Source organism: Amphibalanus amphitrite, unplaced genomic scaffold (assembly GCF_019059575.1).
Source record: "Amphibalanus amphitrite isolate SeventyFive unplaced genomic scaffold, NRLGWU_Aamphi_draft 000070F_arrow, whole genome shotgun sequence".
NCBI classification, from domain to species: Eukaryota; Metazoa; Arthropoda; class Thecostraca; order Balanomorpha; family Balanidae; genus Amphibalanus; species Amphibalanus amphitrite.
This window is the reverse complement of record NW_024881566.1, coordinates 479,767-507,304: the sequence shown is the minus strand read 5'-3', so window position 1 is coordinate 507,304 and position 27,538 is coordinate 479,767. Positions and strand designations below refer to the sequence as shown.

Genomic DNA, 27,538 nt, shown 5'->3' with positions numbered 1-27,538 from the left:
CGTGTTTTCATCGCTCTAGCACGTCTTTATCAAAAGTTATAGCCAAAAAACTGCTGGTAACCGTTCATGACCTGAGATGACCTCAGGGACACACAGAGGGGTCACAGGTGCATTTTTCCGATTCAGTGTGTCCTGTTTACCTAATAATTAATGTTTGAGAGGGTTTGGAACATCATTCGTCCAAAAGAGGCGCATTTCAATTTTTTCCCATTGACTTATAATGGAGAGATCGCAAAATTGACCTGACCTTAGGTCACCGATATCAAAATTCCGAGATAAACGTTTTGTACATACTGTTCTTCTCATCAATCGCTGAAAGTTTCAAGGCGATCGTTCAGTCGGTGTAGCTATGACGAGGATTGAAACTTTTTCTGAGGTGAGGTCACTTGACCTGACCTGGTGAACTGACCTTGAGAGCCCTGGGTCTGAACATATGTGGAAAGGATGCATGAACAGGTGTGCCAAAAACGGTGGCGCTCCGCGCCGCCTTTTTTAGATATCTGCGAAAAACCGCAGGGCGGGTGTTCAAAACCTCCCCTCGGCCCGACGCGGGTTAACACTCCGCAGTGTGCACTTAAATGTTAAGATTCCGAGTATAATACCCCAGTTTGCGCACGGAGTTAAGGACGGTTCGTTTAATCGACGTGTCAATCTTTACGCGTTGAGTAGTTTATCAGAATATTATATCGCTACTGATGGAAATCATCTATGCTGTTTTTGTTGATAGAAAGTTGGCTCAGTCGCGTTTCCGCCGGACACTTTCCGCTGGACAAGTACAGTTATTGCATAAGTTCTGGGTATGTTAGTTGCGTTAACGGTCTCTTTCAGACGCGTTTGTGATGGGCCCATGTTTGCTGGGAATGGGGCGATTCTCCCAAATCCTGATTGGATGGATTTCTGGTAGGGCTATTCCAGCTGGAGCATTCTGCTGCTTTATGGCATCCGTTTGATGTCAGCGAGAAACTCGGAGCGTTACGTCGTGCCATGGGCAAAATGTTCTCCAATTCATAACTTTCCGTTTGGACAAAAATTGCCCGGTTCAGCAGTACCCTGCATACTATATTAATTTGGCAATAAAGCCTTATCTTTTCGAGTATAACTGGCTTTTGTTGCTAATTGTTGCTAATTTAAATGCTAATTGAGAGCAACAATTTTTCTTCCTTCTTTTGGCAATGAAGATTGCTTGCAGAAATTGTCACTTGCGGTCTGTATCTGTAATCTACTTTTTTCTCGGTTTCTCGGTCTTGATGTTCATAATCACAAGGTTTTCTCATAAATTTGCTCTGGTGGCGTACTTCCCCTTATATCATGGACTTTTTTCCTTTTGTCTCCTCCACGTAAAGGCCACGGAGCGCAAAATTGATTTAGTTTGGCGGGGCGTAGAGTCATAACTCGAATCAGGAGAGGTGGTAGGCGCCAGTCCGGAGCCACTACAAGGGTCGAGACGGCAGCCAATTTTACCAGGTCGCCCACAATGGGACATAAAGCATCTTCTGTGGCATCTCGCCGATGGAATCCGCCCCCTAGAGGAGCGCTGCGTGTCCCTCCGAGACGGTACCTTTCACCGGCCCCTCATCTCGGCCGCCTCCGCCCTCTACCCTCCTCCCTCCCCTCTCGCCGGGGGCGCACATCTCCCGGCCGACGGCGACAGCGGCCGGCGCATTTTTCTGTATTTCAGGTATTCATTACCATGAAAGATTGGGTAGTGCGCGCTGCCGGCATATTTGGCGGAGCGGCGGCGCCACTGGAGGACCGGGGAGGACGGGGAGGGAGGACGCCATCGGAGGACCGGCGGGGACGTTCAGTGGGGAGGGTGCCCGCTCGGGGAGGCGGCCGGTCCGGCGCCCCGCTGAGAGCCCTCTCCAACTCCGCGGCCCACTTTGACTCGCCGGGCCATAATAAACAGACTCACTCGTTAATGTGTATCGCAGAAAATTGGTCGGCGCACAAAGGCAGGCGGCGAAAACAGGTATCTCGGCGCGCTGTCAGCAGAGGCTGCTGCTGCTGCGGCCCCGACCGAGAGCCTGACTTGGTGATGAGTCGGGACGGTGAGACTCACACACCAGAGGGACCCAGAGGCCGGCGGGAGGCCGGCTTACGAGCGATCCAGCGCGGACACAAGAAACGAGAAAGTGATCGTCAACTCGGGCTGCTCGATCGGGCAACTTGTGTTCCGTCTTAGAAGTGCATGTTGAAATTAATTCACTTCAACCGTTGTAGAAACCACTTGCTCATGCAACCATTCAGAGTGAGCAATTTGTACTAATTTAGCGATACTTATTTACATCACAGTCGCTGCTCATATCGATGACAAAAAGAGCAATATCGACGGATCTTTGCAAAGTCTATTTACTTTGTAAGTTTATTTTTTTCTGCTAATTTTGTGGACCTATATTTCATTGTCTAATCTTAATTCCGTAATCTTGAAGTAGAAAGCAGAGTCGGCAAGGACAGTGCACCGGTGCTGAGCCGTGCTACGGAGGCGTATCGGCGTTGTTCCAGTGTCGGAGCTCATCTGATGCCCCCGATACCGTGTCTGTGAGCGGTGGTGACACGTTTTCCTGCCGTGGACGGACCGGTTCGGCAGTCGGCCCAGCACCGTGTGTTCGGACCCCACAAACGGAATGTCCGAGCCGTCCGAAACTGCAGAGAGTCATCAGCTATCGCGCTGGCGGCACCGCCGACCAGGCACAGGTGCGGTCACTGACGAACTGATTACAAGATCCGGCTATTCATTTCGTTACTTCAAAAGCTACGGCCTATACGGACTCTTATCAACTTGGGTCGTATCGTCACCCTGCTCTTTAGATTAAGCGGGTGTGCGCCAGATTAGGTTATTTGGGATGCCACTTTCGAGTCTCTCACCGTCATGACGTCTGTCACCAGCGGCTGTCACCACTGGATGTCACCACTGGCTGTCACCACTGGCTGTCATTACTGACTGTCACCACTGACTGTCACCTGTAACTGTCATCTGTGGGTGTCCCTAGTGGGTGTCACGGCGCTGAGACGCTGATCTAAGCTGCACTGCTGACATCAGCCTCGGAGATGGAATGGCGCTGATAGCTCCGTTCGCTCCAGTTCTTTTCTCAGTGCGACGTTTGGTGAGGCGATCACGCACGGTGCCTTGCACGGTGCACTCGTACACGCCACGGTCTGATGGGTGTGCTCTGCAGTTAATGTTTGAGATAACGGGACCTGTCAAATCAAATTTATTTCAGTGCGCTTGTTTCGGAGTTGAAACAGATCCCTTGGGTCCTTGTAAGCAGTCGGTAGTCCGTAGCTAGTCGCTAACCAGTGAACGGCAGTTTTACAACGTCAAGCACTTACGGTCATTTACATACATTTTTATTATTGCCAGAGATATGCTCATGCTCGGTACTGGATGGACTATCGTTTCTATCTAACCACCTTCGGTACTATTTTCAGTCTTTGGCCGATAGTTCACCATAGCCGTTTTCACGACGGCCATCTGGTACACATTTGGTGCACATCTGGTACAGATTAGGTGCAGATTTGGTCAAATCAGGTTCAGTGTGTCTCTTAGCAGCTATCAGCTAGGGTTGCACTAATTGCTTATATGCCTGCTTTGTCATATTATCAGAGAGCATCATCGATTAAAACACTGAAATAAATTCATAAAATGAAGATATTTGCTGTAAAAGAAATGAGGTGCAGATTTGGTCAAATCAGGTGCATTCGCCGGATAGCCCGTCGTGAAAACGGCTCATATCACTTACGGACAGGACATACCGGAGTGGACAGGACACTGGTGGGGGGGGGGGGGGGGGGGTCCGAGTAGCTCCGGGGAGGGGAGGGGGAGGCTCGAGTAGCTCCTGGGCGGGGTGTGGGAGGGGAGGGGCCGTATCCGGCCGGTCGTATCGAGCGTGCACACACGCCCCGTCGACCCATCATCTCTGAATGGGCCATCGTCGGCACCGACAGTGTCGGCCGTCGCTCAGCCGGCGGGGCGAGTCAACAGGCCGGCCAGCCGGCGCCTCCGTGCTGGCAGCGCAAACACCCGCCGGCGGCGACTGGATATTTCGGGTACGACGCACAGCGTATAGCACGGCGCACAGTGTGTGGTCCGGCGCACGGTGTATTTTGGGCACGGCCTACAATGTGTTTTGGGCACGGCGCACAATGTATTCTAGGCTCAGCGCACAGTGTATTGCACGGCGGGCAATGTATTGCTCAGCGTACAGTGTATTACAATACGCTCAGCGTATTGCGGGCACGGCGCACATTGTATTGCACTGCACGGTGTATTGCACGGCGCACCCGGAGCTGCGGTATGGCGCCGAGTTCAGGAGCTGCGAACCGCGGAGACGCCAGGGAAGGATGAAACACAGAACCTCGGCGCTGAGAACTGTCCGGGAATAACGCTAGGCTATGTTGGATGAAATGTGGACAGCACGACAGCCCGTTTAGCGTGCATTGCCAGGCGGTTATTCAGAGTTCCTCATACACTCTGACTGGTATGTCAGAGTGTCATGTTCTCATGATATAACATGCTCAATTTGTGTGCTTCAAGCTCGATTAACAAGCCTTTCCCAGTGCGGCGTGTTCAGAATACACAAACGCCTGTATTCCGGGCCGGAAGCGGCAACCGTCGTCACTCTGAAACTGTTATTAACGGTCAGCTCTGTCCGGAGTGTACACTTATTTACCAATATCACCACTCTCCCAGGCTGTTGACGCTGAATACGAACGGGCGGTGACACGCGAGTTGTTACCGCGTGCAGGTCTGCCGGCCATGCCCAATGGACTCATCTGCTTACTGTGAGACTGCTGACGGTCCGCGCGATGACACAGCGTGAAGGGACTGTGACGGATTCCGTCGGCCCAGCACCCGGTGTGGCGGTGATGTCTATCGCTTTGACGTTCGGTGGTGTTTGCTACCTGATTCACGCCTGCACCTGTGTACGATTATAGATGCTTTATTTATTTTTTATGGCAAACCCTGCTTCCGTAGATAAGAAGTGTGGGAAATTTGTTTTGTGTGTTTGAATCTTTGTTATGCTTGCATTTTACCGAATCATGTTGAAAGGTACGGCGGATGGTGGATTTGATAAATTCCAAACACGACAGTTATCTTTCATTTTTATCTTAACTAAGTCTCCACATTTCACTTCCATTTGCAATAAATAATAAACAGTTACACTCAAACATTCGTCCATTGCAGTCGCGCCAAACAAAACAGCAAATCACACGCTCCTAATACGAATACAATATCACAAATATATACAACAATAACTGGTTTCAGCGGTAATGTTATAGCTGACCCGGCAGCATTTACCAACCTGATTAAATGGTCAACAGAGACAATGTCGATCGTATTTCGGCAAACGTCGAAAACAACAGCCGAACGATCGCATGCACGCCCGACAGGAGAAACGATGGCCGTTTTCCCATGTCCCAGCTGTGCAAACAATGTCAACCTTGCACCGATAAAACATACCTATTAATGCGCCATTACATTTGGCTTAGTCAGCTTCTTTCCCTCTGTCAACAATACTAAAGTGTACGGTGCTGTGCAGTTTCTTCGCGGTAAGGTGCAACCGCTAGTACGTAACAAATCAACAACGTGACAATGTCAGCCCTATCTGAGTTACAAGCGCAGGTAGGGCCAAGTATCTCACGGATGCTAGCTTTCAAGACGCGACTGGGAACGCAGCGCCATGTGATGCCGTGCTGATCTAGTGCCTACGAGATATTCGGATCGAAACAGAGTGCAGTGCAGTACATCCGACATAGACGAATCATTTGGGTCTTACCCAAGCATTGATTTAGTTTCTACCAACCCTGTTTTGGGCTCTCCGCGGCAAAACAAAACTTATCCTTTCACAGGTCATAACGTGGCATCACGCGCTTCATCACGACAGACTGTGTTTCGCAATTCGCCCGCAAGGTAGCACTGCTAACCGCGTATAGATGTCGCGCACGTCGCCGCTCGCTGCGAGGCGGCGCCACCGTCGGCGCCTACTTCCTGGAGTGGCGCGCCGATCGGCTGTCGCGCTCCTCCTTATGGTGCCGGTGGTGATGGTGGTGGTGGCGCCGCTTATCGTCGCCGCCGCGGTACATGTGCGCCACATCAGCCACGGTCAGCTCACTGGCGTCGCGGTACATTTCCGAGCGCATGGTGGGCTCTCCGCGCGACTTGGAGCCGCCCTCCTTTGCCGCGTTGTGGCGGCCACTCGACTGCAGGTTCTCCCACGCGCGCTTGTAGTACTTGTTGAGGCCGTGCGTCTCGGACTCCGTCGAGTAGCTGCTTGAGTTAGCGTTAGCGTGCGCGCGACGCGGAGGGTAACCGCGGTTCCTGCGAAACGTCAGGCGCGCGTGAGCGTCACGTGTGAGGCGGCACGTGTCAGACGCGGTCGTCGGCACGTGGTGGTGCCTCGTGGCCGCCACGTGGCAGAGCCTGCGCGCTACAGCTCGCGCGACCTGCAAGCCAGAGAGTTAAGCGGTGTTAGTGCGTCCTTCGTCCGTCAGGGTGCTAGTGCTAGTCATGCGCTACGAGACACAAACATGGGGTGGGGCGGGAGGGTCCCTTCAGCATGGATTGCAGAGGGCAGCACTGACCATCCGGCAGAGGACAGGCTGGTGGTGAGGCTGTGGGTACGGGAGTGGGGTGCTAAGTGCAGCTACAGTCCACTGTCCACACCGACACAGGAAAGCACCAGCTGGGAAGCAGTTGACAGCAAAGCACAGAGCACAGAAGAAGCCAAGCACCAATGTGTGTCACGTCTCCTACATGCTCGCTTTGTTCCCTGGGGTCGGGAAAGTTTTCTGAGGTCGATTTAAGGACGACAGGACAGCGCCACGCCTGTGAGAAATTCACTACAAAATCGAAAATACCCTGAAGTCCGACGGGGACATTTTTGTTACACTATGACAATTGTATCATAAGGAATGAAGTATCAAAACACAGAAATCATTGGCTGCCCTTTGAGAGGTGATATAGCTGTCCAGTGTCAACCTGCCATGTCACTAACATTTTGTAATCATTTTATGAACAATGAAACATTATTGATTACAACGGTGAATCTGTTTCCTTTTGTGCATTAACATGCAAGAAGCGTGAACGCTAACGATAAGCGTCAAGTAGTGCAGTGCGAGGGACTGGTCGATCAGGGGGTGTGTTTCGTGTGGCCGGAGTGGAGAAAGAACATCTGATTCGCGCCCATCGCCGTGTGGCGCCCTCTGTGCAGCTCGTGTCAGTGACGGTGGTGGCCTGTAGACGCTTGCCAGATTCTCCCGTGCCTTCAGCTCGTCTCTTATCTACAGGTGAGGTGATTCTCCGCTCACCCTTCCACTTGTGGGGCTTTGTGTTGTTATGACAAAGTGCTCAGTGCGGGACAAACTTAGCGCCGGAGTCTGCCTAAGATGCCGATTTTATATACAGCTCGGTGAGTGACTGGTGCAGATCGACGGATGTTTTTTGTGTCTTAACATCTCATCCACTCTCCATCGTGCTCCTCCAAGTGCAACGCGCCTTTCCGAGGTGTATGCCGTGCTCCAGGTGATAAGCCGCGCTTTTCCGTTCGTCCCAGTGCGTCCGTCTGTGTCCATCCGTCCGTGAGTCGTCTGTCCGCGAACGTACCGGCGTCTCCGTCTCAGCGGCACGCTCGGCCCTCTCCAAACAGCGTCCCCCTAATGGAGGTAGGGGTCCCGCGAGCGGCGCGTGAAGTCGGCCGACGGGTGGCGCCGCCCCGCGGTGCGGAGGTGGCGCCGCCCGGTGGTCTGATCGGCAAACGGCAGCGCCAGTACGGTGTACCAGCGCTGCGGCGTGGTCGGAGAGTCGGGCGGCGAGGGCAGTCCGGCGTCCGAGGCCACCATCACGGCGTCACTGGGGCTGGTGGCCGGTCACCGTCGGCGGTCAGAGGTCAGTGGTCGACCGGGGTCGGTCAGTAGTCGACCGGGGTCGGTCAGTGGTCGGCCGGGGTCGGTCAGTGGTCGGCCAGGGGTGGTCACCAGGTCGGCCAGGGATCGGTCAAAGATCGGCCGGGGCCGGGGGGGGGGGGGGTTGATGAGGGGTCCGCCAGGAAGTTGAAGGCTAGCGGCTGGACTTTGAGCGAGGCAAAAGGCTGGCGGGTTCACGCAGTCAAGATGGGGAGCGTCAAGTTTATACGTGTGGGCTCTTAGGATTTCATGGCATAAAATAGAAAATTTGAGGAAAAGCTAGACTTTTAGGAACTTTAGGTTCGGCCACGGAGCAAGCACTACGTGCTGTATGGTGATGCAGGTAAAAGTGGACATTCTGCCAACTTACTTTCTTGTCATCAGTGTGATGTGGATTATACTAGTTTTGTGATGCGACTAATGCGTGAGCTAGCTTGAAGCGTCCTTTTATGCATGTCATTTCTGTCCGGCAGTTTCGAATTGTTATGAGCTTATGATCAGTTTTCTGGGATGAGCAAAACGTTTAAAGAGCGACTACCATTTAGTTTTAAACATGTAAGTCACTTTGTTAAGGTAATACAATTTTAGAATCAGCGAATGTTTAGATTAGTCAGTGCCCAAATACGCGTTCATGCATGGCGCCTCAGCCCTCAATCAAGCACTGGCTCGCTCAATAAATATGTGAAAAGCGGGAGACGGACGGTGTCTATGTAATGATGTTATCAATTATCATACCTTAACTTAGAGGTATCATCAATAGAGAGATGGAAAAGACGGACAATTAACCCGCGCCCCACTGGGGTCTGCGTATAACAATAACACGCCCTACTGGGGGGGGGGGGGGGCTATTCATGGGGGGGGCTATTCATAGCCCCCTCCTAACTCCGAAACTACTGGGCCGATCGTCAAAATTCAAACGGCGTCTGATAGTCCCGGAAAAACTGTCGAGCGAAACCTAATTTCATTGACCTCGAGGTCACCGATGTCGTCACAGGTCAGGTCAAGGTAAAAATTATTAGCATTTTGGCTTGTTCACGTTTTGGGCTCTGGCCGCCGTCTTACAAGTCAGATCAGGCTCATTTTTGGTTCACACACTCGTGAACAGATGCTCTAGATACCCTGAGGGTACCAAACTTGTACTTTGATTTTCAGGTCATCACAGGTCACGAAAATATTATATCATGCGTCGGTCACGTGACACATGTTTTATGGTCCATTTAGGCCAAAGATTTCGAATTTGAACTCGTCTGTGTCATTCGAGGTCATTTTGAGTCGAATTTAGCTCAGGTCAGGTGACTTTCAAGTCAAAAAAGGTCAAATTTTGAAGTTATGATTTTTCAACAGAAAAGGTGTCTATTGGATGCAGTTTGAGCTCAGAAACACGATGGTGCTAGTTATATTGGCGTACGATGTCAAATACGTGGTGAAAAAATTAGTTGAAAAATTCATTATTGTTATTTTTTGCAATAATGCGTATAACTTGGCCATTTTTGAAGATATTTAGCTAAAACTTGCTAGAGTTAGTCATAATAACGCTTTCTATCACATATATTCCGGTTTTTTTGAAAAATTAAAAACTTTTTGAAAAAAAATGTAAAAATGTAAATTTTGAATTTTATTATAATTTTTTTTCGAAATTTTCAAAATTTCGAAAATCCGAGATAGCAGTTTGATAGCGCAGTCTATTCTGAGTCCTCTCATGCAAAGAAATTGGATCTAGCTTAAAAACTGAGCCCTTGGGAGCGATTGCCATGGTTCAATGTTTTGCGTCGAAATCGGCCGAACATGACGTCACTCTGACGTCATTTCCGGCCGACCTATGGTAGCTACGAAGCTCAAATTTTGACACAAGGTGTCAAATTGATGTAGCCGAAGGTACTGAAAGTTTGGCGTCGATACGTCAAGCGGTTTGGAAGTTATTGCAGAAAAACGGGAGGGGGAGGGGCTATAAATAGCCCCCCCCCCCCAGTGGGGCGCGGGTTAAGAAATGGAAAAGATGAACTACATAAAGATTGAAAACACGGACTAAATAGAGATGGAAAAGACGGATTACACAGACAATATAGAGATGGAAAAGGCAAGCTACATATAGAGATGGAAGGAAGTCTGGCGTCATGTGTCGTGTCGTGTCAAAAGCAAGCGGTTCCCAAAGCAAAGCAACACAGAACAAACGATAATTGGGAACCAGGATGCCAAAGCACACTGTGAACATTAATGCAAGCACTTAGCACATAAGTACAACAAAGTCATAAAGCTAGAGGCTAGAGAGCTCAATATATGGGAGCATTTGATCATGACTGCATAGTTTTCATCGCAATGAAGCATACAGACTGATGATTTGTGAGACAGGTGAACCAGTAATACATAGGTAGGTATATCACCTGAAAAGACAGGTGACGTATAGGAGCTAAATGGGAACTGTCTTAAGTCATTGCCCAGATTGCAAACCATACTTCCCTATTTGAATAAATGATGCAATGCACTTTGCAACCATACCAATATAAAAGTAGCACACAATATTGTGTGCTACCTTTATATTGTGTTTTATATTGTGCAAGTCTTAGTAAACATGCTAAGCACTTGACTCTAAAGACAAACTCATCCCGACCTCTACAGACGAGCACTGAACGCCTTGTTGTCGCTTACCTTCTGATGAGGATAACGATCGTCGTGACGACAGCAGCCAGGAACACGAACCCGCCGAAGACGCTCAGCGCGATGATCCCGCCTGAAAGAAGCGAATTCAGGTTAACACTCGATATGCCCTACACAAACACAGGCGAATCCAGGGGGCATTTGTCACAAATGCTCCTCCACCAACAGCGCCCGAAATCGACGAAAATTTGCATTCTTTCGAAAATAAGACGATAAACTAAACAACTTTAAAACGATTTTTTTTAAACGGCACAACAGTGCTAAGAAATCGACATCCGTTGAGTTTTTGGAGTTTGGAGAAACTTTTTTGGGGATATGCCCCCCCCCCGCAGCGTCCAAGACCCCCTTTCTAGATCCGCCAGTGCACACAAGCGCAACAAAGAGTGAGTTTAAGGTTAACATGTGCGCTGCTGAGTACTGAAGCAAGGCGAAATATTCCCGTACCTGTGTTTCTGACATTTCAGTAAGCATTGTGCAAAAAAAAACAATGGGCATTTGATTCTTTGGGGAGATTTAATGAATATTGAGTATCCATGACAGATTGGCTAATGATGTAAATACGACGATTTCATATTTACCAGCAGCTGCCAATGCCTACCACTCTTCTCCCGCCTTTAGTATATAATAATGCAACGTGTTCATAGATGGCGCTAGTGGTTTACTCCTGATGGTAGACTGTGCCGGAATGCTGAACGCAAGAATCGCGTCTCTTGGCAGACGAAATTGGAAAGCTGCCGAGGCGGCTGCCACATATATTGTTGAGGTGCGATGTAAACCGTTGAATAGCCACGGTATTATCTTGGAGTTCAGCTCCGATATTAATGTCAAATGTGACAATGTTTCGGAGTGACAACCACGGTCCATGGCAGTATTACCCAATTTTCATTTTTGCTGAGGAGCTCTGGCCTGCTCCACCCCTCTTTGCCCTGTTATTTTTTTTTTTGGATGGATGATCCCTGCTAACCAGCAGTTTTGACTGTTGGACAATGGACATTGGTGAGCCATCTGATTGGCTTTAGAAATTCAACAGAGCATCTACCGGGTGGCCCAGAAAAAAAACGTTCCCAACTTTAAATCAATATTTCTCAGAAAGTGGTAAAGATACAACATTGAATCTTCGAAAAGTCAATGCGGCACACATTTTGAGTAAATGGTGTGATTTTCATGGTGTTCGGTAAACTAATTTTTAAACGGTTCGTGTTTCAAGCATGCCATGTAAAAAATACTTTTTTGCTCCGATGTTTACTAAATAATGTGAGTGAACGGGTCACTTTCACCCCGCGGCACCGCGGCCTAGAGCCATGACTTCTACTGGCAGCTAGTCTCATTGATGGTTCGGGTCTCAGGATGACACATTCCCTCAGGCAACGACGATGGCTGGCTCTGTGACAGCGGCATCGGAAGAAGTTTCCAGTTTTCTAACCATCTTGTGGCTCAAATGCTTTCCTGGCTGACATTCCTGGGAAAAGGTAGCTTTTTAACCAGTTTTTTCTGTTATCTGCTGGCAATGTTGTTTTTTCATAGACTTTTCTGTGGTTTTCTGGCACAGGAACCAGTCTGCTTTGGTTTGTCTTCCTTATCCGGTCGTTTTATTGTTTGATCTACTGAAAGGAGGGTAATCAGCAGTAATCCATGCACCGTGCCACTCCTGCTCGAAACATGATTTGGTGTTGACACAAATGGCATCCATGAGCACCATTTTGGCTTAGTATTTGAATATTTGGCACATAAGTGAGACAAAAATATTTTAAATAAGAACATACGTGTTGGTTTCATCCACGTGCTCTATTTTTTATTCTTTTTTTATGACATGGGACGTCTAACCCAATCATCACAATCGTTTGACATCGGCAAAAAAAGCAAAAACGTCTTGCTTAATTCAACTCAAGATTACCAGCTTGAAAATGATGGTATAGTGTTATTATTTGGCATACCAATGCGCAAAGAAATGACGCAAACTTGATGAAAATTTTGGCTCGTTATTTGCACTCGAATTTGATATATAGGCCTTTAAAGTTCGGAACGTTTTTTCTGGGCCACCCGGTATATAACACAGAAAGTTCCAAACAAGCGTTGGATCCTATTTATGTCATCGGTTTGGCAAAGCATCTAATCAGCTCTGTGCAAGAAACAAAGTACCCACTAATATTATCAAGAAAAAAATCCACTCTATTTGGGGAGGTTGACCTCACATTTGCACAACTTCATTGATATTGATGGTAAGGCTACGATAAAAAGCAACTGTTTTGTAGTGAGTTGTTCAGAAATAATGTCAACCGAATTTATAATCACGTCGGATCACATCAGATTGAGGGAACATAGATCAATGATAAAACACAAAGAACGAACATAAAATTGTGTGTTTCATTCAAATCAACAGTACATATGCATACATAAATGTTATTCGCTTACACATAGGCCCTAAAACACCTACTTTGCGACAGGAATTCATGAAAAAGCAACAAGTCTCATTGTGTACCTACTTCGTGACCCAACGATGACAATATTGACAACATGACAAAGCACGCCACTTAAACGTGTCAAATACAGTTAGTTAATGAATTAAGCAAATTACCTCCAGTCACACTTTCCCTTAACCTGTCCTTATTCTCAACCATGTCCAGTTTGGGTGTCCTGTCTAGCACACCCATGATCTGTCTGGTCACTCACCTATGTAGATGCAGTTTGGGTCCAGTGGAGCGCGCGCCTATTTTGGGTCCAGTATGGTAGGTACTCGCCCAATTTGAGTCCGATGTGGTACTCACCCTGTCAGGGTCCGATGGAATAGAGGTACTCACCCATGTGCAGTTTGGGTCCGGTGGAGCGCTCGCCCAGCGTGTTGTCCGGCTCGCTGACGCCCGGCGCGTTCTGCTGAATGTTGACCGTGTCGGGGATCTCGTTCTCTTCGGGCCGGCCGAAGCTGATCACTCCGGGCGCGGCGGCCACGGCCACAGTGTCGCCGGCTGCAGGGGACGCGGGCTCAGCTTGGGAGGGCGACTCGGTGGGGGAGAACACGACCACCGGCCGCTGAGGGGGCCGCAGGGTGGCCGAGGGCACAGGAGCTCGGGGAGAAGTGGCTCCGGCGGAGGGAGCGCCGCTGAGGGCTGGAGGAGGAGTGGTGCTGGTGGGGATCTCTGTGGTGCTGGTGTGGATCTCTGTGGTGCTGTGGAACGGAGTGGTAGCTGTGAGTGGTTCATCTGGTGTAGTTTTAGTGTGTAAGATTCTTTCAGTGGGTACCTCCTGTGAGCTAGTGGTGATCTCTTCAGTCCCCGCTGTTGAAGGAGGGACTGTGTCGGCAGAGACGGACTCGGACTGATCGGGCCTCGGTTTGAGCACCACCACCAGTTTCGGCTGGCTGGAGCTCGAGATCCTCCTCACAGGCAGCGTTGGGCGATACTTCCTCCTGCGCAGCGTGTCCCCAAACGGCCGTCTGCCCGAGGTCCGTCTGTCTCCAAGCTCCGGAACATCAGACTCGTCAGCCTCAGCGGCGGGCATCGGAGTGGTGACATATTTGCTCTCAAAGGTCACGGTCGGTCCTCCGTCCGGACTCAAACTGACCGTCACCCGCCGGGTGGTAGATCCCTCTGTGGTCTGGGTGGGCGCCGCCGTCTGCTCTTCTGTCGACCCCGCAGTGGGCTCCGCAGGGGTCACTGAACGCGTGTCCTCTGCCGTTGTCTCCACAAAGGTCACCGTCTCGGAGTCAGCGCCGTTGACGACCGCCGGACGGCTGAGTTCTGGCGCCGGTCTTCGGGGGAAGGTGAAAGTGCTGCCCGAGGGACGCGGACGGGGCCTCCGGCGGCGCGTCTGACCCAGACTGAAAGCCAGGCTCGGCCGCGCGGGGGAGGAGGACGCTGGAGTGGCTGGCGTCTCGCTGACCTCAGGCTCTGCCGGAGGAGTGGTGATATCGGGCTCGGCGGCTGGCAGCTGCGGACGGAGGCGGCTGGGCCTACCCGGCCGCAGCGGAGAGTCCGGCCGCCGGTCCGGGCGGAAAACCGAGTCCGTCCTCCGCCGGAGTCCGCCCCGGAGTCGGTTCCGGATCAGACTCAGTCGCCGGGAGGGAGCCGACTCGTCCTGATTCGACTCCTCCTCGGTTGTGGAGGTGAACTCCTCCGTGGTCGCCTTCTTAGGCTGTTCAGTAAGCTGTTCTGTGGGTGTTCTCGTAGTTGTGAAAATGGGACGCTCAGTAGTTCTTTCTCTGACCCTCACAATAGCTCTGTTAGTCTCACTCTGCACAGAGGACTTTGTGCGACGCTCCGATGACTCGTCAGCTGTTACCTCCTCTGTGGGCCATACAATGGGTCTATAAGTGGTAGGCTCGCCACCCTCCTCCTCCGCGGGAGTGGTGGACCTCTGTCTAAAAATGAAGACCTTGCGCCGCTTCTCTCCGTTGACGTCTTTAACCACCACCCTGTCTCCGGGCAGTACCGTATACGGCGGCAATGTCGTCGGCACTTCAGTCAGCGCCGTCGGACCGTCCGTCTCGTATGTCGCGTCTGCGTATGTCGTGTCTGCGTATGTCGTGTCAGCGTATGTCGTGTCGTCGTAGAATGGGTTTCGGTAGTCGGCGGGGCTGGTCGGGCGGGGTCGCCGGAGACCGGGGAGGGGACGGAGGCCGGGACGAGATAGGCGCCTCCGACCGGGGGCTGATGGTCGGACGTACTCGTTGGCGGTGTTAGAGGCGGCCAGAGCCAGGGGATCTTCCACGTACAGGTCGTCTAGTGTCAGACTGGGGTCGGTAGGAGTGGAGAGGTCAGGGACGGTGTGGAAGGACAGGTCAGAGGCCTGTCCAGTCTCGGTGGGGAAGCTCAGGTCAGAGGTGGGGGAGGACAGGCCGGGCTCGGTGGGAAGTAGTCCGGAGGTGGGGGAGGGCAGGCCAGGCTCGGTGGGAAGCAGTCCGGAGGTGGGGGTAGCAGTCGCTACTGTCCGTGCACTGTCCGTGGTCGGTAGAACTGTCTCTGAAAGTCGACAGAAACCGGCATAGTCTGAGACAAGGTCGTGCGGAAGAGCGTCACCGTTCGAAAGCTAGAACGACAGAAGAAAGCAAGAACTGCGTACGTCACCAACTCTCAGACACAGCTTAACTACGTGTGTGCGACCACATTTAATGATGTAAAAAGCATCCAGGCTAAAAAAGCACTGCAAAAGAAACGTTGATGCTAAACTGCGATGTCCAAAAAGACGCCCAACGTTCAACACAGCACACACAAAAAGAACTAAACATGATACTCAGTCACAAACGAGGATGTAGCATCAGCCATGCAATTCACATAAAACAGCAAAATACAAGACAAGCGCATAAGTCAAGCTGTTTACATCAAACGCACTACTTCCACAATATATACAAAATTTAACATAATGTGCATGTAAGGTAAAGACATAAGAAAAGGGAAAAGACAGTAAAGAAGATAAGAGAAAAGATATTGAAAAGTAAGAAGATACAGAAGCAGAAGTCGAGAAGAGATTTAAAATGTTCCACGACGTACACTGGATGAAAATCTCATCCAGCGCATTCAGAAGAGAATATACGAGTAAATGGTGCATGTGCCATGTAGCATGTAGAAGAGCTAAGAGATGATCTACCAACAAGCTATGTTCAACGTCATGTCACTTTGTCCATTTTTGCATATTTACAGGGATATATAGGTACCTAGAATGTAGTCAATGAAATTTGATGGAACAGCCGCTGGGTATAAGATTTGAACCCAGAAACAGGAAAGGGTGTGACGATTTAATGATTTTAAGTGCATTGATGGTCTTAGGTCTTTGTAAGTCTCATTCAGATGGTTGCTGGAACCTTTTCAGAGATGCTCATTTCCGTCTAGCGGAGAGAAATGCCGATTTCGTTGATGATATTGGGCTGATGAATTTGACGGTTGCCGGTGATTGGAGTCAGCTGGCCTCTGTTTGTGTGGCGAGTAGCGATTCGGTAGCTTATCATTTCTTTTGTTAAGGGAATGGTGAATTGGTCCGTGGTCACTTCTTGTGTGAAGGGAACAGTGATTCGGTCCGTGCTCGCTGCTGTGTGAAGGGAGTAGTAATTTAATGCGTGCTGCTGTAAAGTTGGCTGCTGTTTGTGCCACAGATTGCGAATGTTTTTCATATGGATACAGTTGCAGCTCAGTTATGGCTTCGAAAGGATTGAGGAGCTAGGCACTGGACATTTATTCCTGCCTATAGGCATTTGCCAACCACTTCAGGAGGCCTATGTATGGCACAAACTCGAAGGCTGCGTTATGCATCAATTAAAAGCTTTCTAAGTGAGTCTCAAATCAAAATATCTTTTTTAATGTTAAGCATACAAATATTCACAAGCATATTTGCATATCGCACAAAAATGGTTGCTTTTGGATTTGGGTGACCCCTTATAAAACAGAGTGCGTCAGAGCCGTGCACTATCAGTCCCGCTGATCGCCACCAGACGGCGGTGCAGTCTCACCTCGGCACACGGGCGGCTCCTGGTTGTAGGTGCCGTCTCGCATACAGCGCAGTGTGCTCGGTCCCGTCAGCGTGAACCGGTCATCCAGACAGTAGTACTCGACCAGCGTGCCCACGATAGTCGAGTTGGTCGACACGCGGAACCCGCCGTTCAGAATTGCAGGCGGCTCCTTACAGAACACGGCTGGAAAAGGAAATGAAAAACGCTGGCATTTATTTCAGTCGTCAAGAACTACCGATCCCACCAGCGAAAGAATGCTATTTAGTACGGTACTGTGAGTTGATTTTTTAGTAAAAGTGATTGGCATGCATACGGACCTTAAAATATTCCTGATGTTTATCACTTATGGAGCCTCTGGGTATATGTAAGACTAGTCACAGCCTTCTGGCAAATGGGTGAGGCCTGGCTGTTGCAGTCTCCCCGCCGCTCCCGGCTCGGTTACTCACGCTCGCAGCGGGGCGGCGGGCCGCTCCAGCGCTCATCCACGTCGCAGATGAGCTCGTTGCGTCCGACCATGACGAAGTCCTGGTCACACTCGTACACGACCATGGAGAGGTAGCCGCGCGTGCCATTCACCAGGCTGTAGCGGCCGTGTCGGATCTCGGCCGGCATTCCGCACTGCAGGTCTGTGGGCGTCAGGTCAGGTCAGAGCAGGGGTCTCAGCCGCGGTCACGCTGATGATCTCGACGGTAGGTCACAGCCCAGGTCACATGACAGGTCATGACGCCAGGGTTCACAGGAAAAGCTACGACTCATGTCGCGAACAGGTCCACAGGATAAGTCAAAACACATGTCATATGACAGGTCAGACCACGCACGTGCCTGCAGTCCTATGTATGAACAGGTCAGATGACAGGTTATAGCGCAGGTCACAGCTCCAGTCACTGACTTTTGCAGGTGGGCGGGTAGGCGCTGTAGAAGCCCGTCTCCAGGCACTGGCGCTCCTCGGGGCCGGACAGCAGGTGTCCGTCCTCACACCGGTACGAGATCGTGCTGCCCACGTTAAAGTCGGGCGCGATCAGGGTCGAGTTGGGCGGCTGCTCCGGCTTGCCACACGTCAGAGGCTCTGCAAAACGGAGAGAAAGTTGACATTTAATCAAACTAGCTATGTTGCCTCGTTCTACGGATGTTGGATAGCTACACTTTTGCACCAAGGAGCAATCGCAATAATTGCAGTGTTGGTGTTTTACTATGCTTCCGCATTATTGTGCCCATTTTTCCTCATTGTTTCCGGCCGTTCAAATCGTTTGATGCAAGCCCGCGACACCGCTGTCTTGCCCTCCCGGCCGACTCACGGTGCTGGCAGATGAAGTTGAGCCGCATGTCGCAGTTGGTGTCTGACCAGAGCCAGTCCTTTGTACCATCAAACCGGGCACAGTTCTCCTGACCCCCGGGCAGACTCCAGAAGCTGACGCCGAGGTCCTGTCCGGTGATCCACTTCCAGTTGGCCGGATTCTGCGGGTCCCGGACGGCGCCCATCCAGTACTGGCCGTTCGGGTCCTCCCTGAGGAGCGCCAGGGGCGAAGAGGTCAGAAAGGCCGGCAGGGGTCATCAGAGGTCCGCAGGGGTTGGCATGGGGCCGTTGTCAGCATTGACATGAAGTCGAGAAAAGACGAACGCTAAACCTTCCAGCATTAACTTTTCAAGTACGTTTAAACATGTATGTAGATGTTTATCTATAGAAATTCTTTCCATGATTTATATATATCATCTTCCATTTTCTCTCTCAGCTCCTGTTATCTTTCTCAACATTTTCCTTCTCCCACGCGTGTCGTCTCCCACCCCACTCGACTCATATCACCATCAGAGCTTCCAGTCCGCCTGTGTCTCCTGTCTTCATAGACCCCCGCCCTCAGTGTCGCTACCTAATCCTCCGCCTACCTGTGCCGCCTCCAGAGCTCCCAGCTGAGGAATCCCTGCAGCGCCGGGTTTGTCTCGTCGATCAGGGTCCCGCCGCGGCTCTGACAGAATTCCTGTGCCTCGGAGAACCTCTGCGGCTGCTGGTTGTAGAAGGTGTAGCACTTGCCGTTGTAGGTGGCCGTGCTGCCCGGCGGCTGATCACGGAACTGGGGACACCGCTCGATTGGCAGGGCCTGGAAACGGGAGGTGGCGAGCAGGGAGGGAGAGTTGTTAGATGCTACGAATCACGGGGAGCGTCTGTCAAATATCTAAATTTATTGTTATAGAGACGGCAGGTTTTGGCTGGTGTTACCGTGAACTGCAATTATTTTATTGTTATTCGGAACTGTTTTTTGGACTGGCTCGAAAGTGTAAAAATACCCTGTGTTTTTATTGTGCAGGTTTTTATTGTGTTTTCCCCTTAACATTTTCTTTTTTATTGAACTCCGGCTTAGCCTTGCTTCTTATCCAAACCCATTCATTTCGCGCGTAACCATTTGTATTTCCGGGTCTTACCTGATCGGTGTAGACAAAGGCCTCGCATATGGAGAGCATCTGGCCCGGCGGTCCCTCGAGGTGGACCGATATGAACGCGCCCGGCATCGGAGGGTTGCACGGCAGGAACAGCGGCCGACCCTCCTCCAGAAATCCTGAAACACCAGGCGTGCTCATCAGAGTCTTATATATTGATTCATCTCCAAATAGCAAACAGCAAGCAGAAAGCAGTGAATTTCATGCATATTTTCGAAACAATGATTGATTTCGTAAGCAGCAAGTCAATATTTTTTTTTAGGGAACAGGATGAGTTGTGTGGTCTGCATATGAAGAGACCGCCAAAGCAGTGAAGAAACTCCATGCAATCTTCAGGACGACGCATATTTAATTAACTTAAACTCAAGAAGTATGCCCAACCTGTATTTCGGTAGCCGCCAAACACGCGTCTACAGCGTCCACGTTCTCTTGCAGCTGCTATCTTATCACCACTGTCCTCCTCTGTTCGTCTTATCTCTCCCGAGCAGTCACTCACCAGTGAATCGGTTGCAGATCGGGTTGATTTTCAGGTCCGGTCGGTTGTTGCCCACTCGGACCACTACTGTCGCAGGCACGTTGTTTTCTGAAACAAAGAATCCTGTCAAACTGGGGTACGGATAGCTAGACAATCCGTGCAGTAAGAAGATTTGTCTGCATTTGATTGATCGGTACGACAAGAGGCGTAATAAATCGTCTCAACACAAGCTTGTCTTTACTTCAGATGATAATTGACCGTCAGTAGTCTGGCCTACATTTAGGTCATATAAAGTCGTTAGGATTTTTTACAACTGTCCTCAAAATCATCGGCCCTTTTTGGTCCATCCACACAACAGTAACTTTGTGAGAAGTGTCGTAAACGCGACGGACAGCGGACTGGGACAGGAGGGCACACCGCTAGCTCGCGTTATTTAACGCCTCAGGAATCCTTGGATACGGCTGACGAGCCGCCGACCGTCTCAGACTGGTCTGTGAGAGCTCGGGACGACCTCAGGGGGATGGGTGGAGCGCTGGACCGGTCAGGGATGGCAGAGGGTCACGGACCGTCTCAGATCAGTCTGTGAGAGCCCGGGACGACCCCATCGGTGGACGGGTCGAGCATTGGACCGGTCAGCGATGGTAGTAGAGGGTCACGGACCATCTCAACTCAAATCGGTCTATGAGAGCCCGAGACGACCCCAGGGGATGGTTTGAGCACTGGACCGATCAACGATAGCAAAGCTAGGGGGGGGGGGGGAGAAGGCAGAGGTTAACTCGGTCAAAGAACCTTCACTATCAACAGGCGTGACTGATAGTAAATGTTTTCACCGTCACGGAGAGAGAAGTGATTGTTATCAGCGGCTTGGTTTGGACAGCGCGGCTAGGGATAACAGCTGATTCCTGCCGAGCTGACAAGTTTCACGCTATATGTTGTACTATTTATTTGATTGGCAAAAGCGATACAACTTGTCTATCTCCTAGAGATACACTGTGCCCTAGAGGACTTGGGAAAACGAAAGTGTTGTTGAAGCATCGGGAGAAACGCCCATGGACATTGCACACTGCACGTTGGTGGCGATAGACGGACGTGCATGGTATCAACGGAATTTGGGTTGTACAAGTTTTATTAGGTAGAAAACGCGACAAAGTTTTATCTACATTTTCCTGCAATTGTTACCACAAAGGCATGTTTTATCCAGTTCTGCAGATAGGAACAACTTTTTTACGTCGCCCCTCCGATCCTAAAGGGTCCTCAGATCCGGAAACTTTTTCTCATCCCTCAATCACTCAGTTCCCAAGTTAGTGATCGGTCCCACTTCATCTCTCAGTCCCTAACCCGTCTCCAAATCGGGTCTAGTCTTGTCTCCAACTTCAAGTATTGTCCCCCACCCCCAGTCCCGTCACTCAGTCCCCTGTCCCCGATTGGTTGTCTTGTCCCTCAGTCACTCAGTCTCCACCCTTTCCCATCCTGTCTCTCAGTCTCTCAGTCCCAGTCCTCAGTCCCGTCACTCACCGCAGCAGGACCTGCCGAAGTCGAGCCGCACCAGCTGCACCATGTAGGGCTCCAGCAGGTTGACGTACCACAGCGGCGACGTCTCCTGCTCCGTCAGCGTGCACGTCTTGGGGTTGAAGAAGCCGCTGGTGCTGCCGTCCACGGCCTTCTGTGGGATGCCGCCCTGCGCCGTCGACGACTGCATCGGCGCTTTCCCTGCTGCCACGTTAATCACTGCAAAGGAAAGATTGAAAATTAGTTAGTGGGATGCAGAAACTTGATTATCAAATGACAGGTGTGGTATATATGTAAGTGCATGTAAGGCCTAAACTTTTGAATTCTTGCGTTTTACCCCTTTCAAAATGAATTCAAAAGTTTAGACCTTACATGCACGTATAGCACATGCAGAAACTTGTCTTGCGAACAAACAACATGCAGCTGAATGTCCTTTTGCTTCTTACGTTATCGCGTGTCAATATAAAATGATTATAAACACAGTCCATTGATAACTGGCAGTTTAATTAGTTCATATCTGATAAGAAACCCTGAGCAACCGTTTTTACACAAGGCTGCTCCGACCGCACGGTGGTTAATAACCCAGCGCATTGTTGTGCAACAAATGCGTGTCATTGTGCAACTGCAACTGTAATGGCCATCTCGCCACATCGTTAGTCGCACCACTCGCACGATGTGAGGTCTGTGATGCCAGTGACGTGAGCGACTCAGGTGTCGCGCTGATATTACACGGATGGTGCTCAGCTGGGCCACGCCGTTACACGGAGGCTGCAAATCACTGCACGGGCTCAGCACGGAACACGGTGGGGATAGTGACGAGACGCGTCTCGTGGTGGGATCGGAGATGGGGGAACTTCGTGAGTGGGAGACACTTGGAAGGATGCATTCGCAACGGTATTGGCAACAGAAACTCGCAGGGTGAAACATCATTAAGAAATATTTATTGGTTTTACTAGCTACTTCGCAGATCTATGAAGTTCCATTAGCTCACAGCCCACATATCATGTGTTACTATCCACGCATGCAGTCAGTGCGGATACCGGAAGTAATTTACTTCCGGACAGCTGACGCGGTGTGTGTGTGTGCGCGCCGGTTTTGTCGCCGGACCGAGCCGCGGTGGTCGCACCACCGCCGACCACCGCGCCGCTGCGGCCGAGGGACATTCACCCTGACGCCCACAGCGGGCCGCGAGTGTTTGTCGGGTAGTGGTGTGTGACTGCCAACCTTATCGGCAATATTTGGCGCTCAGACCAGCGGCAACAGCACGCATTTTCCACTCGATAGCTCACTGAACGGTGTCGTGAGAATTCAGCACCGTCAGAATCCAAATCCATTCACATGAGAACTCGACATTTTTGCTGACAGAGGCAGCAGGTTTGAGATGAGGTATGGAAGTGAAAGACGCTGGAGCATGTCCTGATCTTTCAACAGATCAGGTCGAGTCAGTTGTAACAGGTCAATGACCGTCCATATCAGTGTTCTTAAATACACCGAATCAGTTTCTCACAAACTAAGAGCACGCAAAATCTCACGAACGCACCTCGCGACTCGCGAGTCGTGACTGGTTTCGGGGATGAAGACATGGAACTTCAAGTATGGTATTTCAAAGCTGTTCCAGTTTTGGTAAAGCTCGAAGCACGCACTAACCTGTGTACCGTCACCGTGTCCCTAACGACCTTCACATGCTCATCCTCACTTCACAACGTCTATCAGCAACATGTAAGGCACGTCGACCTCGTCTTGCACGATGTTTGCCTGTCACCGGTCCCCACTATGACGTAAGAAGCCGTCCCCGCCGCCTGCGACCCACTCTCACATGCGGAACTGCTCGGGGCTGAGCCTAATCGCCATTGTACGCCCACCCACACACTCTCAGTGTATGTAGTGATTAGTCGCACTGTAAGCCCCCCTCCCAAACACACACTCCTTCTATGTCTGACCCCGTTCCACGCCAGAGGAGAGAGAAACAGAAGCGAGAATTGGAACAAGCTCATTAGCGACAAGCCATTTTAAGAAACCGGCATCACCCATCTAAACCGATCCATCTCATCTAAAGGCTCCCGTTCGGTCGCGTGGCGGGCGGTAATAAGCACAGCGCGGTGGCCGCCCGGGGCCCGCCGCTGGAGTCGGCTCGGCAGATGTGCGAGTGAGCGTCGGCCACCAACGGTAGGATCTCCTTAGAGCCGGTGGGTCGAACGGTGCCTGGTGATGAATGGACCGGCCACCGCGGGAGCCCACCGGCCGCCGGCCGCCGGCGGTGTCCGCGTGACGTATCCGTGACGCTGGCGCGTGTCGTGACGCGCCGTGCCATATGGCGACGCCGTGTGACGGCCAGGACCGGGTGACGCCTGCCGGCTGCCTTCCGTCGATGGATGTCTGAGTGACGCCTGCCTGCTGCCACCGGTGTGCCGTCCGACGGATGGGGCTGTTGCTGTCTGGCAGATGGGGTTTCGACTGACTTTCGGACTGCAGTTTACTGCAGTTTTTGTTGGGGGTGGGGACAGAACTTGTTTTTGAGCCAAATGCTATTTTTATCACTTAAAATGAACAATAAAACAGCTGTGTAATTTTGCACGGCGTCGCATATGCCTCACTTCTCCGATTTCGTCTCGCCGTCACCTACCGTTCTGCATTGTAAGTGCAGAATCCGCCGAGGTTGTCACAACATCTACAGGCATGTCATTTTCCGCCAGCTTATAAATATGCGTGAAACGCGGCGACAAAGTGCTCACACCGGCGTGTCCAGGTTTGTGTTGGTTAGCGTGCGGGGGCTGTATGCGCGAGTGCTCGTGTGTATGAGAGAGGGCCTGTGTGGGACAGCAGGGGTCAGGTGCGTGTGACTATGACACGCTCTGTCGTTGCAGGTGTGTGAGTTTGGTCACAATCGTATACCTACCACCTTTGAAGGCTGAGAATCACATTCAGTGTGGAAGGAACGGCGTTTGGGCCTCTCGTCACGGGTCGCTAGCCTCCAATGACGGACGGGATAGGGAGGAGCAGTGATCGGTCAGAGCTACGACAGCGACAGAGCGACCAACCTCTTGATGACGTTCAAATCGATCTGACCTCTTCCAAGAGGTACGGCTCTCGCGAGATTAAGCGGTAGGTTTTGCACCTTTACATTTCCGGTTATATCTCAGATACTAATCGATCTACGATGAAGTCATTTTACACGATCATGGCCGGCTTTTCCCCCAACAAGTCGATTGCATCTTCAACACTTAAAAGCTCAAGACGACGAAGATATAGCCTGAAGTACACTGAATTTTCTAGGTGCAAAACCTCCCGCTAAAACCCGCGAGACCTGTACCCCGGAGTACCCCAAGGGGTATTCCGAACCTACATAACTCTTAGCCAGAGCTCTGTAGGCTGTTAAAGTGTTAAGCGGTCATATATTCCATACCTAAGTCATCCAGTAATTTAGCATATTCAATATTCAAACTAAGCTTGTCTGAAATTATTTGCAACAATAGGGTCACCTCTGATCTTAATACTGACATATGCTGATTATTCTTCTTCAGTTCAGTTCGGTACATCTGAGCGGGTCAGCCTGGCTGCTGGTCAGTTTAGTGTTCTGAGCTGACCTCAGCGGGTCAGCCTGGCCAGTGGCCGCCGATCAGCTGAGTGTTCTGACCTCACCTCCGCGCGGTCCGCTGACCCTCCTACAGTTTGCACGACTGGATTCGACAGTCGCTGGGCACGAAACGTGACACTGGTCTGCAAATATCAGTACCGGATAATCCAGTGGTATGGAAGCAGCAAAGCTAAACAAAGCGCCGCTTCAGTGAGTGACATATCAGGTAATGGATCCCTCTGGGGGCGGGCTGTTACTGACGCGGAGAACTGATGGGATGTCAACATTCGTTCCAGACACATTTAATCGCACAACAGGAAAGATAAGTAGGCTGATTATGCTTTAGCTGTATTGTAGGGATTAAAGACCGTATCTAATTAGTTATGGGTCAGCAGCTGGTGACAAAATGTTGATAATAAAGTATATCAAACTTGGGTTCAATGTCGTAACATTTTCAAGACACTGAAAACAAACCTTCGAATACATATTCTTGTTTTCAGACGAATTTAAACAATATAAATATTGTTGATATTCGTCTGAATATAAACAATATTTATATTCAGACGAATATAAATATTGCACCTTATATTTTCTTCTGGTATTTTTCAACTTCATCGACCATTCTAGCATGTCGACCGGTCCTATTCTAGACCGGCTGGACGGCGACCACCCCGTTGACGCAGTTCCGGACCCAGATCTGATCCGGGCCCGGAGTTCTCCCTTACTGGACTGATCTTGGCTTATAGGTCTCACAGCCTGAGTCCGGTCCGGGTCCGGAGTTCTCCCAGTCCGGGTCCGTATAGTTCTCCCAGTCCGGGTCCGAAGTTCTCTCAATCTGGCGATACAGGCCCATCTGACGCTGCGGCCGCCGCCTCCCCGCCGCCTCCCCGGCGCCTCCCCGCCGCCTCCCCGCGCCGCTCGGCGAGCCAGACGGCCGCTGATCCGTGACCGGATCTAACAGTCGGGCAGCGCCGCGCCCGCCGCCTGCGCCGATACATTAACATGCCCGCATGGCGGCCGGGCGACCCACTAAACACGACGGCAGGTGGTAGGACTGCTGGATACGACCAAAGTGGGCTGTAGCGGACCCGACGGCGCGTGGCTCAGTTCGCACTGTCATGCAGTGCAGTGTATAATGTGTAGAGCAGGGAGTGATAACAGGGGATCATGCCCGTATGTTGAGTACCCGGCACCCCACTGGTGACGTAGCGGAGTGGACGGGATCGGGGTCCGGGTTCTTGGTACGCCGGGTCGCGGAGCGGCCACTCGTGTCCCCTGGCCCGGTGGCCGACTGGCCCGGTCGTGGCTGGAGACCGACCGGGTCGGCGGCGGCGACGTGGCGGCGAGTCGGGGCCGTGACAGGAGGGTCAGAAAGACTGAGCACGCCACACTGAGTCGATACGCTCCGCCGTAGACCGACCTGCGCGGGTGCCACCGCGCACTAATAAGCTCACTGATTGCCACTGCATCAACTGCATCAACACAAATACAGGGCGCCTTGAATGCCGCGTACTTCAGCAAAAGCATGGACCGGAACGCCGCTAGGTCGGGTCAAGGGCGGCCGCGTATCTATCAAAGTCATCATTGAAACAACGTGGCCACCTGACCGGCCGCTGTGGTCGGAAACTCTCACTTGGACCCACTTTTCTGCACTGTGCTGTGCAATCCTTCCCACTGCGGCCACCGTGACGACTCAGGGAGCCGAGTTTCGCGGCCAGCTGGCGGTCGCGCTGGGCCGCGCGGCTTGGTTCCGCATGGTCCGCGAACAGTGGAAAACAGGCCACTCGGGCGGCCTGCCGGCAACTGCGGGGATGTGCGGCGGACGAACGACGGACGGGGAACGCCGCGGGGCCTGTGTGCTTAGGGAATGAGCGTGACTTGAATGTAAAGCTTCACAAGTAACTTTTGTCCTCATATCATGGTTAATTGTGGCATATTTTAGGAAAAATCGCACGGCAGTTGGAGTTGATTACATACAATGAGATTGAAGGCGTCGTTATTCGGTAATCCAATACCTATATGACTATTCCTGGACATTATGTATTAAGCTAAAATTGTGTCATCTTTGAGATTCAATTTTATTTGAACCATGACTGTTCTACTCGATTAGAGTGCAGTAAACAAGTGTTGTAACAACCCGTTTGCTGTAACATTGTTTCGTCGCCGCTTAGTTGTGTAAGCACTTTTTCAGTGATGTTTTGCGTCGATTCGGCGAACGTCAAGGCTTCTTTGTTGAGTCAAGTCAGTCAAGTCAGCATTTAGGCATATCGCCAGTAAATAAAAATGTTACGATACTATAGCCCCGATTACATAGGGCTAGTTGCCAGATAGTGGAATTCCGATGCCGAGACATTTATTCCACTAACGAGACATTTCAGGAACATTCCGCTAGTTCTGACGACCTATCTGGCCTTAGGTCGTCAGAACTACATAGCGGAATGTGCCTGAAATGTCTCGTTAGTAGAATAAATGTCTGGGTATCGGAATTCCACTATCTGGCAACTAGCCCTATGTAAACGGGGCTACTGATGCATTTAAACCTTTGCAGGCTCACTTT

General features: G+C 51.0%; 1 protein-coding gene across 3 annotated transcripts in view; it reads right to left on the bottom strand.

The window, feature by feature from the left end:
- Positions 1 to 5,090: 5,090 nt before the first annotated feature.
- LOC122379064 (sushi, von Willebrand factor type A, EGF and pentraxin domain-containing protein 1-like) overlaps positions 5,091 to 27,538 on the bottom strand; it is a 41,769-nt gene continuing 19,321 nt past the window's right edge. Inside the window, exons 3-13 of one of the 3 annotated variants that reach the window (XM_043360956.1) lie at positions 21,414 to 21,626; positions 19,920 to 20,006; positions 19,409 to 19,542; positions 18,875 to 19,086; positions 18,289 to 18,497; positions 17,883 to 18,059; positions 17,440 to 17,619; positions 16,994 to 17,176; positions 13,356 to 13,520; positions 10,549 to 10,630; positions 5,091 to 6,319 (exon numbers count right to left, since the gene is read on the bottom strand). In XM_043360956.1, coding sequence (XP_043216891.1) covers positions 5,983 to 6,319; positions 10,549 to 10,630; positions 13,356 to 13,520; positions 16,994 to 17,176; positions 17,440 to 17,619; positions 17,883 to 18,059; positions 18,289 to 18,497; positions 18,875 to 19,086; positions 19,409 to 19,542; positions 19,920 to 20,006; positions 21,414 to 21,626 — 1,979 coding nt within the window. In that variant the 3' untranslated portion in view covers positions 5,091 to 5,982. Of the gene's footprint in view, positions 6,445 to 10,548; positions 10,631 to 13,355; positions 15,513 to 16,993; positions 17,177 to 17,439; positions 17,620 to 17,882; positions 18,060 to 18,288; positions 18,498 to 18,874; positions 19,087 to 19,408; positions 19,543 to 19,919; positions 20,007 to 21,413; positions 21,627 to 27,538 lie in introns of all 3 variants that reach the window. The other 2 variants (XM_043360954.1, XM_043360955.1) reach the window with 2 other exon arrangements.